Source organism: Heptranchias perlo, chromosome 9 (assembly GCF_035084215.1).
Source record: "Heptranchias perlo isolate sHepPer1 chromosome 9, sHepPer1.hap1, whole genome shotgun sequence".
NCBI lineage: Eukaryota > Metazoa > Chordata > Chondrichthyes > Hexanchiformes > Hexanchidae > Heptranchias > Heptranchias perlo.
In genome coordinates this window covers 53,820,533-53,836,459 of record NC_090333.1, presented here as the reverse complement: position 1 = coordinate 53,836,459, position 15,927 = coordinate 53,820,533, and the positions used below count along the sequence as shown (strand labels likewise).

The 15,927-nt window shown below is 48.8% G+C and overlaps 1 protein-coding gene across 1 annotated transcript in view; it reads right to left on the bottom strand.

Annotated features, from left to right (window-relative positions):
• LOC137325397 (cytosolic phospholipase A2-like) overlaps window positions 1–15,927 on the bottom strand; it is a 150,737-nt gene that overhangs the window by 44,562 nt on the left and 90,248 nt on the right. The window contains exons 11-12 of the mRNA XM_067990459.1: window positions 15,495–15,632; window positions 12,495–12,590 (exon numbers count right to left, since the gene is read on the bottom strand). Of these exons, the coding sequence (XP_067846560.1) occupies window positions 12,495–12,590; window positions 15,495–15,632 (234 nt within the window). The remainder of the gene's footprint in view (window positions 1–12,494; window positions 12,591–15,494; window positions 15,633–15,927) is intronic.

Genomic DNA, 15,927 nt, shown 5'->3' with positions numbered 1-15,927 from the left:
AGAAACATGGGGAATGAAAGAGCGACAGAAACATGGGGAATGAGAGAGCGACAGAAACACGGGGAATGAGAGAGCGACAGAAACATGGGGAATGAGAGAGCGACAGAAACACGGGGAATGAGAGAGCGACAGAAACACGGGGAATGAAAGAGCGACAGAAACATGGGGAATGAGAGAGCGACAGAAACACAGGGAAGGAAAGAGCGAGAGAAACACGGGGAATGAGAGAGCGACAGAAACACGGGGAATGAGAGAGCGACAGAAACACGGGGAATGAGAGAGCGACAGAAACATGGGGAATGAGAGAGCGACAGAAACACGGGGAAGGAGAGAGCGACAGAAACATGGGGAATGAAAGAGCGACAGAAACACGGGGAATGAAAGAGCGACAGAAACACGGGGAATGAAAGAGCGACAGAAACACGGGGAATGAAAGAGCGACAGAAACACGGGGAATGAGAGAGCGACAGAAACACGGGGAAGGAAAGAGCGACAGAAACACGGGGAATGAGAGAGCGACAGAAACATGGGGAAGGAAAGAGCGACAGAAACATGGGGAATGAGAGAGCGACAGAAACACGAGGAATGAGAGAGCGACAGAAACACGGGGAAGGAGAGAGCGACAGAAACATGGGGAATGAGAGAGCGACAGAAACACGAGGAATGAGAGAGCGACAGAAACATGGGGAAGGAGAGAGCGACAGAAACATGGGGAAGGAGAGAGCGACAGAAACATGGGGAATGAGAGAGCGACAGAAACACGAGGAATGAGAGAGCGACAGAAACATGGGGAAGGAGAGAGCGACAGAAACATGGGGAATGAGAGAGCGACAGAAACACGAGGAATGAGAGAGCGACAGAAACATGGGGAATGAGAGAGCGACAGAAACATGGGGAATGAGAGAGCGACAGAAACACGGGGAAGGAGAGAGCGACAGAAACATGGGGAATGAGAGAGCGACAGAAACACGAGGAATGAGAGAGCGACAGAAACATGGGGAATGAGAGAGCGACAGAAACACGGGGAATGAGAGAGCGACAGAAACACGGGGAAGGAAAGAGCGACAGAAACACGGGGAATGAGAGAGCGACAGAAACATGGGGAAGGAAAGAGCGACAGAAACACGGGGAAGGAAAGAGCGACAGAAACACGGGGAATGAGAGAGCGACAGAAACACGGGGAATGAGAGAGCGACAGAAACACGGGGAATGAGAGAGCGACAGAAACACGGGGAATGAGAGAGCGACAGAAACACGGGGAATGAGAGAGCGACAGAAACACGGGGAATGAGAGAGCGACAGAAACACGGGGAATGAGAGAGCGACAGAAACACGGGGAATGAGAGAGCGACAGAAACATGGGGAAGGAGAGAGCGACAGAAACATGGGGAATGAGAGAGCGACAGAAACACGGGGAATGAGAGAGCGACAGAAACACGGGGAATGAAAGAGCGACAGAAACACGGGGAATGAGAGAGCGACAGAAACACAGGGAATGAGAGAGCGACAGAAACACGGGGAATGAGAGAGCGACAGAAACACGGGGAATGAGAGAGCGACAGAAACACGGGGAATGAAAGAGCGACAGAAACACGGGGAATGAGAGAGCGACAGAAACACGGGGAATGAGAGAGCGACAGAAACACGGGGAATGAGAGAGCGACAGAAACACGGGGAATGAGAGAGCGACAGAAACACGGGGAATGAAAGAGCGACAGAAACACGGGGAATGAAAGAGCGACAGAAACATGGGGAATGAAAGAGCGACAGAAATACGGGGAATGAGAGAGCGACAGAAACACGGGGAATGAGAGAGCGACAGAAACACGGGGAATGAGAGAGCGACAGAAACATGGGGAATGAGAGAGCGACAGAAACACGGGGAAGGAGAGAGCGACAGAAACACGGGGAATGAAAGAGGGACAGAAACACAGGGAATGAGAGAGCGACAGAAACATGGGGAATGAGAGAGCGACAGAAACACGGGGAATGAGAGAGCGACAGAAACACGGGGAATGAGAGAGCGACAGAAACACGGGGAATGAGAGAGCGACAGAAACATGGGGAATGAGAGAGCGACAGAAACACGGGGAAGGAGAGAGCGACAGAAACACGGGGAATGAAAGAGGGACAGAAACACAGGGAATGAGAGAGCGACAGAAACATGGGGAATGAGAGAGCGACAGAAACACGGGGAATGAGAGAGCGACAGAAACACGGGGAATGAGAGAGCCACAGAAACACGGGGAATGAGAGAGCGACAGAAACACGGGGAATGAGAGAGCGACAGAAACATGGGGAATGAAAGAGCGACAGAAACATGGGGAATGAGAGCGACAGAAACACGGGGAATGAAAGAGCGACAGAAACACGGGGAATAAGAGAGCGACAGAAACACGGGGAATGAGAGAGCGACAGAAACACGGGGAATGAGAGAGCGACAGAAACACGGGGAAGGAGAGAGCGACAGAAACACGGGGAATGAGAGAGCGACAGAAACACGGGGAATGAGAGAGCGACAGAAACACGGGGAATGAGAGAGCGACAGAAACATGGGGAATGAGAGAGCGACAGAAACACGGGGAAGGAAAGAGCGACAGAAACACGGGGAATGAGAGAGCGACAGAAACACGGGGAATGAGAGAGCGACAGAAACACGGGGAATGAAAGAGGGACAGAAACACAGGGAATGAGAGAGCGACAGAAACATGGGGAATGAGAGAGCGACAGAAACACGGGGAATGAGAGAGCGACAGAAACACGGGGAATGAGAGAGCCACAGAAACACGGGGAATGAGAGAGCGACAGAAACACGGGGAATGAGAGAGCGACAGAAACATGGGGAATGAAAGAGCGACAGAAACATGGGGAATGAGAGCGACAGAAACACGGGGAATGAAAGAGCGACAGAAACACGGGGAATAAGAGAGCGACAGAAACACGGGAAATGAGAGAGCGACAGAAACACGGGGAATGAGAGAGCGACAGAAACACGGGGAATGAGAGAGCGACAGAAACATGGGGAATGAGAGAGCGACAGAAACACGGGGAATGAGAGAGCGACAGAAACACGGGGAATGAAAGAGCGACAGAAACATGGGGAATGAAAGAGCGACAGAAATACGGGGAATGAGAGAGCGACAGAAACACGGGGAATGAGAGAGCGACAGAAACACGGGGAATGAGAGAGCGACAGAAACATGGGGAATGAGAGCGACAGAAACACGGGGAATGAGAGCGACAGAAACACGGGGAAGGAGAGAGCGACAGAAACACGGGGAATGAGAGAGCGACAGAAACATGGGGAATGAGAGCGACAGAAACACGGGGAATGAGAGCGACAGAAACACGGGGAAGGAGAGAGCGACAGAAACACGGGGAATGAAAGAGGGACAGAAACATGGGGAATGAGAGAGCGACAGAAACACGGGGAATGAGAGAGTGACAGAAACATGGGGAATGAAAGAGCGACAGAAACATGGGGAACGAGAGCGACAGAAACACGGGGAATGAGAGAGCGACAGAAACACGGGGAATGAAAGAGGGACAGAAACATGGGGAATGAGAGAGCGACAGATACACGGGGAATGAGAGAGCGACAGAAACATGGGGAATGAAAGAGCGACAGAAACATGGGGAACGAGAGCGACAGAAACACGGGGAATGAAAGAGCGACAGAAACACGGGGACTAAGAGAGCGACAGAAACATGGGGGATGAGAGAGCAACAGAAACACGGGGAATGAGAGAGCGACAGAAACATGGGGAATGAGAGAGCGACAGAAACATGGGGAATGAGAGAGCGATAGAAACATGGGGAATGAAAGAGCGACAGAAACATGGGGAATGAGAGAGCGACAGAAACACGGGGAATGAGAGAGCGACAGAAACACGGGGAATGAGAGAGCGACAGAAACACGGGGAATGAGAGAGCGACAGAAACACGGGGAATGAGAGAGCGACAGAAACACGGGGAACTGAGAGAGCGACAGAAACATGGGGAATGAGAGAGCGACAGAAACACAGGGAAGGAGAGAGCGACAGAAACACAGGGAATGAGAGAGCGACAGAAACACGGGGAATGAAAGAGGGACAGAAACACGAGGAATGAGAGAGCGACAGAAACACGGGGAATGAGAGAGCGACAGAAACACGGGGAATGAGAGAGCGACAGAAACACGGGGAATGAGAGAGCGACAGAAACACGGGGAATGAAAGAGGGACAGAAACACGAGGAATGAGAGAGCGACAGAAACACGGGGAATGAGAGAGCGACAGAAACACGGGGAATGAGAGAGCGACAGAAACACGGGGAATGAGAGAGCGACAGAAACATGGGGAATGAGAGAGCGACAGAAACACGTGGAATGAAAGAGCGACAGAAACATGGGGAATGTGAGAGGGACAGAAACACGGGGAATGAAAGAGCGACAGAAACATGGGGAATGAGAGAGCGACAGAAACATGGGGAATGAGAGAGCGACAGAAACACGGGGAATGACAGAGCGACAGAAACATGGGGAAGGAAAGAGCGACAGAAACACGGGAATGAGAGAGCGACAGAAACACGGGGAATGAGAGAGCGACAGAAACACGGGGAATGAGAGAGCGACAGAAACACGGGGAATGAGAGCGACAGAAACACGGGGAATGAGAGAGCGACAGAAACATGGGGAATGAGAGAGCGACAGAAACATGGAGAAGGAGAGCGACAGAAACACGGGGAATGAGAGAGCGACAGAAACACGGGGAATGAGAGAGCGACAGAAACATGGGGAATGAGAGCGACAGAAACACGGGGAATGAGAGAGCGACAGAAACATGGGGAATGAGAGAGCGACAGAAACACGGGGAATGAGAGAGCGACAGAAACACGGGGAATGAGAGAGCGACAGAAACACGGGGAATGAGAGAGCGACAGAAACACGGGGAATGAGAGAGCGACAGAAACACGGGGAATGAGAGAGCGACAGAAACACGGGGAATGAGAGAGCGACAGAAACACGGGGAATGAGAGAGCGACAGAAACACGGGGAATGAGAGAGCGACAGAAACACGGGGAATGAGAGAGCGACAGAAACACGGGGAATGAAAGAGGGACAGAAACATGGGGAATGAGAGAGCGACAGAAACATGGGGAATGAGAGAGCGACAGAAACATGGAGAAGGAGAGCGAGAGAAACATGGGGAATGAGAGAGCGACAGAAACACGGGGAATGAGAGAGCGACAGAAACATGGGGAATGAAAGAGCGACAGAAACACGGGGAATGAGAGAGCGACAGAAACATGGGGAAGGAGAGAGCGACAGAAACACGGGGAATGAGAGAGCGACAGAAACACGGGGAATGAGAGCGACAGAAACACGGGGAATGAGAGAGCGACAGAAACACGGGGAATGAGAGAGCGACAGAAACACGGGGAATGAGAGAGCGACAGAAACATGGGGAAGGAAAGAGCGACAGAAACACGGGGAATGAGAGAGCGACAGAAACATGGGGAAGGAGAGAGCGACAGAAACACGGGGAATGAGAGAGCGACAGAAACACGGGGAATGAGAGCGACAGAAACAAGGGGAATGAGAGAGCGACAGAAACACGGGGAATGAGAGAGCGACAGAAACACGGGGAATGAGAGAGCGACAGAAACATGGGGAATGAGAGAGCGACAGAAACATGGGGAAGGAGAGAGCGACAGAAACACGGGGAAGGAGAGAGCGACAGAAACACGGGGAATGAGAGAGCGACAGAAACACGGGGAATGAGAGCGACAGAAACACGGGGAATGAGAGAGCGACAGAAACACGGGGAATGAGAGAGCGAGAGAAACATGGGGAATGAGAGAGCGACAGAAACACGGGGAATGAGAGAGCGACAGAAACATGGGGAATGAAAGAGCGACAGAAACACGGGGAATGAGAGAGCGACAGAAACATGGAGAATGAAAAAGCGACAGAAACACGGGGAATGAGAGAGCGACAGAAACACGGGGAATGAGAGAGCGACAGAAACACGGGGAATGAGAGAGCGACAGAAACACGGGGAATGAGAGAGCGACAGAAACACGGGGAATGAGAGAGCGACAGAAACACGGGGAATGAGAGAGCGACAGAAACACGGGGAATGAGAGAGCGACAGAAACACGGGGAATGAGAGAGCGACAGAAACACGGGGAATGAGAGAGCGACAGAAACACAGGGAATGAGAGAGCGACAGAAACACGGGGAATGAGAGAGCGACAGAAACACAGGGAAGGAGAGAGCGACAGAAACATGGGGAATGAGAGAGCGACAGAAACATGGGGAATGAGAGAGCGACAGAAACACAGGGAAGGAGAGAGCGACAGAAACATGGGGATTGAGAGAGCGACGGAAACACGGGGAATGAGAGAGCGACAGAAACATGGGGAATGAGAGAGCGACAGAAACATGGGGAATGAGAGAGCGACAGAAACATGGGGAATGAGAGAGCGACAGAAACACGGGGAATGAGAGAGCGACAGAAACACGGGGAATGAGAGAGCGACAGAAACATGGGGAATGAGAGAGCGACAGAAACACGGGGAATGAGAGAGCGACAGAAACACGGGGAATGAGAGAGCGACAGAAACATGGGGAATGAGAGAGCGACAGAAACATGGGGAATGAGAGAGCGACAGAAACATGGGGAATGAGAGAGCGACAGAAACATGGGGAATGAGAGAGCGACAGAAACACGGGGAATGAGAGAGCGACAGAAACATGGGGAATGAGAGAGCGACAGAAACACGGGGAATGAGAGAGCGACAGAAACATGGGGAAGGAAAGAGCGACAGAAACACGGGGAATGAGAGAGCGACAGAAACACGGGGAATGAGAGAGCGACAGAAACATGGGGAAGGAAAGAGCGACAGAAACACGGGGAATGAGAGAGCGACAGAAACACGGGGAATGAGAGAGCGACAGAAACATGGGGAATGAGAGAGCGACAGAAACATGGGGAATGAGAGAGCGACAGAAACATGGAGAAGGAGAGCGAGAGAAACATGGGGAATGAGAGAGCGACAGAAACACGGGGAATGAGAGAGCGACAGAAACACGGGGAATGAGAGAGCGACAGAAACATGGGGAATGAAAGAGCGACAGAAACACGGGGAATGAGAGAGCGACAGAAACATGGAGAATGAAAGAGCGACAGAAACACGGGGAATGAGAGAGCGACAGAAACACGGGGAATGAAAGAGCGACAGAAACATGGGGAATGAGAGAGCGACAGAAACACGGGGAATGAGAGAGCGACAGAAACACGGGGAATGGGAGAGCGACAGAAATATGGGGAATGAGAGAGCGACAGAAACACGGGGAATGAGAGAGCGACAGAAACACGGGGAATGAGAGAGCGACAGAAACACGGGGAATGAGAGAGCGACAGAAACACGGGGAATGAGAGAGCGACAGAAACACGGGGAATGAGAGAGCGACAGAAACACGGGGAATGAGAGAGCGACTGAAACACGGGGAATGAGAGAGCGACAGAAACACGGGGAATGAGAGAGCGACAGAAACACGGGGAAGGAGAGAGCGACAGAAACACGGGGAAGGAGAGAGCGACAGAAACACGGGGAATGAGAGAGCGACAGAAACATGGGGAATGAGAGAGCGACAGAAACACGGGGAATGAGAGAGCGACAGAAACACGGGGAATGAGAGAGCGACAGAAACACGGGGAATGAGAGAGCGACAGAAACACGGGGAATGAGAGAGCGACAGAAACAAGGGGAATGAGAGAGCGACAGAAACACGGGGAATGAGAGAGCGACAGAAACACGGGGAATGAGAGAGCGACAGAAACATGGGGAATGAGAGAGCGACAGAAACACGGGGAATGAGAGAGCGACAGAAACACGGGGAATGAGAGAGCGACAGAAACACGGGGAATGAGAGAGCGACAGAAACACGGGGAATGAGAGAGCGACAGAAACACGGGGAATGAGAGAGCGACAGAAACATGGGGAATGAGAGAGCGACAGAAACACGGGGAATGAAAGAGCGACAGAAACACGGGGAATGAGAGAGCGACAGAAACATGGGGAAGGAAAGAGCGACAGAAACACGGGGAATGAGAGAGCGACAGAAACACGGGGAATGAGAGAGCGACAGAAACATGGGGAATGAGAGAGCGACAGAAACATGGGGAATGAGAGAGCGACAGAAACACGGGGAATGAGAGAGCGACAGAAACATGGGGAATGAGAGAGCGACAGAAACATGGGGAATGAGAGAGCGACAGAAACACGGGGAATGAGAGAGCGACAGAAACACGGGGAATGAGAGAGCGACAGAAACATGGGGAATGAGAGAGCGACAGAAACACGGGGAATGAGAGAGCGACAGAAACACGGGGAATGAGAGAGCGACAGAAACACGGGGAATGAAAGAGCGACAGAAACACGGGGAATGAGAGAGCGACAGAAAAATGGAGAATGAAAGAGCGACAGAAACACGGGGAATGAGAGAGCGACAGAAACACGGGGAATGAAAGAGCGACAGAAACATGGGGAATGAGAGAGCGACAGAAACACGGGGAATGGGAGAGCGACAGAAATATGGGGAATGAGAGAGCGACAGAAACACGGGGAATGAGAGAGCGACAGAAACACGGGGAATGAGAGAGCGACAGAAACATGGGGAATGAGAGAGCGACAGAAACATGGGGAATGAGAGAGCGACAGAAACAAGGGGAATGAGAGAGCTACAGAAACACGGGGAATGAGAGAGCGACAGAAACACGGGGAATGAGAGAGCGACAGAAACACGGGGAATGAGAGAGCGACAGAAACAAGGGGAATGAGAGAGCGACAGAAACACGGGGAATGAGAGAGCGACAGAAACACGGGGAATGAGAGAGCGACAGAAACACGGGGAATGAGAGAGCGACAGAAACACGGGGAATGAGAGAGCGACAGAAACACGGGGAATGAGAGAGCGACAGAAACATGGGGAATGAGAGAGCGACAGAAACACGGGGAATGAGAGAGCGACAGAAACACGGGGAATGAGAGAGCGACAGAAACACGGGGAATGAGAGAGCGACAGAAACATGGGGAATGAGAGAGCGACAGAAACATGGGGAATGAGAGAGCGACAGAAACATGGGGAATGAGAGAGCGACAGAAACACGGGGAATGAGAGAGCGACAGAAACATGGGGAATGAGAGAGCGACAGAAACACGGGGAATGAGAGAGCGACAGAAACATGGGGAATGAGAGAGCGACAGAAACATGGGGAATGAGAGAGCGACAGAAACATGGGGAATGAGAGAGCGACAGAAACATGGGGAATGAAAGAGCGACAGAAACACGGGGAATGAGAGAGCGACAGAAACATGGGGAATGAGAGAGCGACAGAAACACGGGGAATGAGAGAGCGACAGAAACATGGGGAATGAGAGAGCGACAGAAACACGGGGAAGGAGAGAGCGACAGAAACACGGGGAATGAGAGAGCGACAGAAACACGGGGAATGAGAGAGCGACAGAAACACGGGGAAGGAAAGAGCGACAGAAATACCGGGAATGAGTGAGCGACAGAAACACGGGGAATGAGAGAGCGACAGAAACACGGGGAATGGGAGAGCGACAGAAACACGGGGAATGAGAGAGCGACAGAAACACGGGGAATGAGAGAGCGACAGAAACAAGGGGAATGAGAGAGCGACAGAAACACGGGGAATGAGAGAGCGACAGAAACAAGGGGAATGAGAGAGCGACAGAAACACGGGGAAGGAAAGAGCGACAGAAATACGGGGAATGAGTGAGCGACAGAAACACGGGGAATGAGAGAGCGACAGAAACACGGGGAATGAGAGAGCGACAGAAACACGGGGAATGAGAGCGCGACAGAAACACGGGGAATGAGAGAGCGACAGAAACACGGGGAATGAGAGAGCGACAGAAACATGGGGAATTAGAGAGCGACAGAAACACGGGGAAGGAAACAGCGACAGAAATACAGGGAATGAGAGAGCGACAGAAACACGGGGAATGAGAGAGCGACAGAAACACGGGGAATGAGAGCGCGACAGAAACACGGGGAAGGAGAGAGCGACTGAAACACGGGGAATGAGAGAGCGACAGAAACATGTGGAATGAGAGAGCGACAGAAACATGGAGAAGGAAAGAGCGACAGAAACATGGGGAATGAGAGAGCGACAGAAACATGGGGAATGAGAGAGCGACAGAAACACGGGGAATGAGAGAGCGACAGAAACATGGAGAATGAAAGAGCGACAGAAACACGGGGAATGAGAGAGCGACAGAAACATGGGGAATGAGAGAGCGACAGAAACACGGGGAATGAGAGAGCGACAGAAACACGGGGAATGAGAGAGCGACAGAAACACGGAGAATGAGAGAGCGACAGAAACATGGGGAATGAGAGAGCGACAGAAACATGGGGAATGAGAGAGCGACAGAAACATGGGGAATGAGAGAGCGACGGAAACGTGGTTGATGGAGAGGAAAACAGTGACTGCAGCTTGACTGATGGGATATGTGGAAACTTTTAAAAAATGAATTGCTAGCCTGGGATCGTTTGCTGGTCAGTCAGACACAAAAAGAACTCGAATTTAAGGAAACTCAGAACAGTCTTTTGCTAATCATGTGAGATCAAATGACCAATGGGGACTAAAGGCCTAATTTGGAAATCCCACAAGGAAATTCAGAAGAGATGCTGCAAAGTAACTAGTAAGTCAAAAACTAGAATGGAATTCCATACCATTCTGGCTTGTTTTAACCCCTGGCTATTCTATTATGGAGACCACCCAGGCCTGAACCTGATGGTGTTCTTACCTGAACTCCACATACATGCACTTTTCAGGTTAGCGACGAAGTGAGGGAACCCTGATTGATTTTTCTCTTCCTTGTCCCAGGAACACTAAAGATACTTTGTAGCATCCCTATCACCACCTTGGTTGATATCGGCTGACACAGCACAGAGACTGAATCTGGGAATTTCCAGTCATGTGTGGTTTAATGTGATACAGAGCGAGTCATTTAATCACTTTGAAAATATAAAAATCTCAACTTTGTTCCAATGTAAACAAAGAGGCCTTTGGATAATTGGATAAAGTATCAAAATTCAGCTGGAATTTGAGAGTTTCGGGGTTTCCTCACTGGAGGTCGCTGTGTAATTTCACATGCTGAGCTAATAGGACTTGATTTCATACACAGGAAACTTCATGAATTGACCTCATAAATTAACGAATGCTGACTGATGCAGCTAAACAATGTGCGTCACTGTTTATAAACTTCCAGACTGGCGGCTTGTAAGCGACTGGAAATAGCACGCTGCTTTTCATTACATCATCGACATAGCAAAAGTGACGGCATTTCAAAAAACATTTTACTGTATGTGAAGCAGTTGAGAAGTCCTGTATGACGTGATAAAGTGCCCTACGAATGAAAGTTCTTTCTTTTTTACAATATCATGGAGCTCTAAAATCAACCAAATTAAGTCAAATCATCCCGGCTTGTATTTACGGTCAGAGACATCCTTTCTATTTTTTAAGACGAGAAACTAAAGAAGGGGTTTTCTAACTGGGGGCCCTCAGACTCTAATGGGTCTGTGAAGGGATTCCAAGGAGATTATCATCAGATTTCTGGATTTGTTTCCTTACTGGCAAATTACTATCAGTTGCTTTATACTAAATGTTTTCTGCAATGAGAGCACGGTTTCCCTTTGGGTAATCAATACTATCATTCGAAATTTAGGGCAAAGGGCTCTTGATAGTTTGTCGGTATGTGCAGGGGGTTCCCTGGAAATTAATCAGTACTTGCAGAGAGCTCCCACGAGCGTGTCAGTGCTTATAGAAGACTACTGAGAGTACATCAGTATTTGAAGGAGTCACCGGAAATGTATCAATATGTGCAAGGGTCCCCGGGAGTGTGTAGCATTTGCAATGAGATTCCAGGAGGGTATCTGTATTTGCAGGGAGTCCCTGGGACTGTCGCAGTATTTGCTGGAGATGCCTGGGAGTGTGTCGCATTTGCAATGAGATTCCAGGAGAGTATCTGTATTTGCAGGGAGTCCCTGGGACTGTAGCAGTATTTGCTGGAGGTGCCTGGGAGTGTGTAGCATTTACAATGAGATTCCAGGAGAGTATCTGTATTTGCAGGGAGTCCCTGGGACTGTAGCAGTATTTGCTGGAGATGCCTGGGAGTGTGTAGCATTTACAATGAGATTCCAGGAGAGTATCTGTATTTGCAGGGAGTCCCTGGGACTGTCGCAGTATTTGCTGGAGGTGCCTGGGAGTGTGTAGCATTTGCAATGAGATTCCAGGAGAGTATCTGTATTTGCAGGGAGTCCCTGGGACTGTAGCAGTATTTGCTGGAGGTGCCTGGGAGTGTGTCAGTATTTGGTGGGGGGCCCCCACAGAGAAAAGCCTGAAAACCAGCAAAATAGAGCGGTTTGAAGGCTTATTTTGATGTTAATGATTGAATAACATATAAAGGTACAGTACCTAGTTCTTCCTCCATGGTGGTGGAGCCTTGGTTGCTGGAACTGGTAACTCCAATTACTCGGTTGAATAATATGGAAAATGCACTGCCCCAAACGCCTAACAATGAAAGAGGGGGAAAAAATGAAAATGATCCTGAATTCACTAAAGACAGTTAGTACATTTATCTGAAGAGACAGTAGGCCCTGTTCCATATCAGAAACCAGGCCAGGCCATTTGACTTAGTCACATGTTACACAGACCATAAGATAAGGTCAGATGAAGGGTCCTATGGTCTTGTCTTTCTCGAATACAAAACTGACTGTAGCCCCATTACAGCTGGCGATTGTTCGTCAATGAGGACAGTGTCCGTGCCCCAACAACCCTCCCTGGCAACTGTTCCAGCTGCTGATCCAGAGGTAGGTCAGATTACGCACATCCTGTAAAGTTATCTAATGTAATGAAGCTGCGTGGGTAAGGTTATCTGACGGTCAGATGTGATTTAAAACTGATGTCAATGTTCAGCTGCATTATTATATTTTTATTCATCATTGTTTGGCTGCCAACTACTGAGTTCTAGGAATGTAATTGCAGTATAAATGGCCAAGATTCACAGGGATAGAAGGGGAAAGGGAGGAAAATGCTCATCCTCTCCTTTTAATAGCACAAATTAAAGCAACAGCGCAATATCAATAAATCATTAGCAAAATTGAAAATGTTATTAAGGCTGGTGTTCTCTGGCTGGTGGGGGCTACTATTTTACTACCAACAGTTAAAATGTTTTCTACAGAAATGATAGAGGCACTGTGACATTTTGGGATTATTGACCATTTTCCATGAGAAGGATCTTGGTATGATTTATATTAAAAGTGTTACCTTCAAGTTAAATTCAGCTCACAGGGGATTAAAACTACCACAACAGCCAGAGGACTGGGAGAGGGGAGATGAATATTAAAGCTGGATGGACCATTGTAGAAAGTTGCCACTTTGAACTGAGTCAATAAGAGTAAATTGACTTCAATGGAAATGACAATCGGGAGAGATGCATAACGAGCGGCTGAATTGATATCGCTCAAAGTCAAAATTACTCCCATTATGTGAAGATGGTCCCATTCATTTTGAGAGTAGCAGAAGGTGGTTTCTAGTAACCTACACTCAAGGGGGGAAGGTTTAATTGGCAGCCCTACTGGCCAATCCCAGGTCAGCTACTAATTTCCTGTCCAGGAAGAAGAGGTCGAAGACTTGCTGGTCAGCCAGGATGGTCCAGTGAGAAAAGGGCAAGGGAGTTTAAAGGCTGCATGGTTTTTAAAAAATTCATTCTTGGGATGTGGGCATCGTTGACAAGGCCGGCATCTCTAGTTGCATTTGAGAAGGTGGTGGTGGGTCGCCTTCTTGAACCGCTGCAGTCCGTGTAGTGAAGCAGCTCCTACTAGGCTGTTATGTAGGGAGTTCCAGGATTTTGAACCAGTGACAATGAAGGAATATATGTCCAAGCCAGGATGGTGGGGAACTTGGAGGGGAACTTGGAGGTGATGGTGTTCTCATGTACCTGCTGCCCTTGTCCTCCTAGGTGCTGGGGGTCACGAGTTTGGGAGGTGCTGCCGAAGAAGCCTTGGCGAGTTGCTGCAGTGCATCCTGTAGATGGCACACACTGCAGCAGACTGTGGTTGTGCAGTCAACCGTGTCAAAGCCTGTAGAGAGGTTGAGAAGGACAAGGAGGGATAGTGCATCACAGTCACAAAGGATATCATTTGTGACTTTGATTAGTGCTGTTTCAATGCCGTGGCAGGAGCAGAAACCCGATTGGAGAAATTCAAATATGGAATTTTGGGAAAGATGCACACGAATTTGGGAGGCGACAACATCCTCAAGGACTAGGGCTTAAAATGAGGTCCTGTCTAGGTGGAAATGAGAGCGAGAACAAGTGCAGAAATAAATACAGCTAATGAATTACTTTTGCAGTGTTGTTACTGTTGTAATGTAGGCAAACACGGCAGCCAATTTGCACATAGCAAGGACCCACAAACAGGAATAAGATAAATGACCAGTTAATTTGTTTTGGGGATGATGGTAGAGGGATAAATGTTGGCCACTTAGTCTGCTTTTCTTTGAATAGTGCTATGGGATCTGAACAGGTGGACGAGCCTCAGTTTAATGCCAAAAGGCAGCACCTCCAACAATGCAGCACTCCCCCAGTACTGCACTGAAATATTAGCCTGGAATGCAATTTGGATCCATAACCTTCTGACTTAACGGTGAGAGTGCTACCTCTGAACCAAACTGATAGACTTCTCCTGGTGTTCTGGCCAAAAATCTACCCTCAGCCACCACCACCAAAAACAGATTACCTGGTCATTCATTCATTCAGCTTGGTGTGTGCCGAATGGCTGCTGCATTCGCCTAACAACAGTGTGACTGTACTTCAAAAAATAATCCATTGGCTGTAAAGCCCTTTGGGACCTCTTGCAAACATGGTATGTTGTTAGATAAATGCAAGTTCTTTCTTTCTTAAAAGGGACTTTTTTACTTTTTGCGATATAACTTATACTTTCTGGGGAAATTGAATCAGCTCCAGGCCATCTCCAATCCAGCATTAAACAATCCAGTAGAAGAGATGAACGATAGTTACTATTGCTACTTTCTTAATGGACCATTACAGCCATTTTAAGCAACCTTTTCATTCATCTATAGGGCTGCCACCATTACAAAGTTCAAACCTGGACAAGAGATAGAATGGGGACAGGGCTACGGATCATCTCACAGCATGAATTTACATGTTTTCTTTGTTCTAATTGAAAACCTTAATAACCAATGCCTCCATGTTATAGAAAACAGAAGCAATTGGAAAAATGGACTCTTACTTAAAAATAGATTTTTAAAAATCTGGTTCACATTTTGGATATTTCAAAAATTGGATTATCCAGACCAATAGCTGATTGGTGACAACTCTATTTGTCTGTTCAATCGAAAGAGAAGTTGATCCAGAGAGCCCACTTTTACTATGAGTTCCTCGGTGACAAATACCCATTAAGAAATGAAGTGGATTCTCTTCATATTTCTTCACCACTGTTCCCATGAAGAACTTGCTGCCAAAGATGCTGGGATGCATAAATGTTCCGTACTTTGCCATTCCAATCTCGTATGGACTGAACTCCACCCAGTCTGTGAATCAAAGAAATAAAGTCAAGGAAAGAAGGGAGAGTCAGTGTGAATGATTGTCTGTTTGGTCAAGACAATATCACTGATTCGGTCCATTATATAAACACGAAGCACTCCTGTTAGTGTCAACATTATAAGCCAGTGTACCTACAAATCTGTTCACTTAAGCACAGGAGAATATGTTCAATCTCAGGGTGTATCATCTTTGTGGCGACATAGATACGAAACGTGGAGTCTTAGGGCCATGTATGAAATTGAAAACCACGTTCTCATTAATTGGCATGTATCCCTAGTTGTT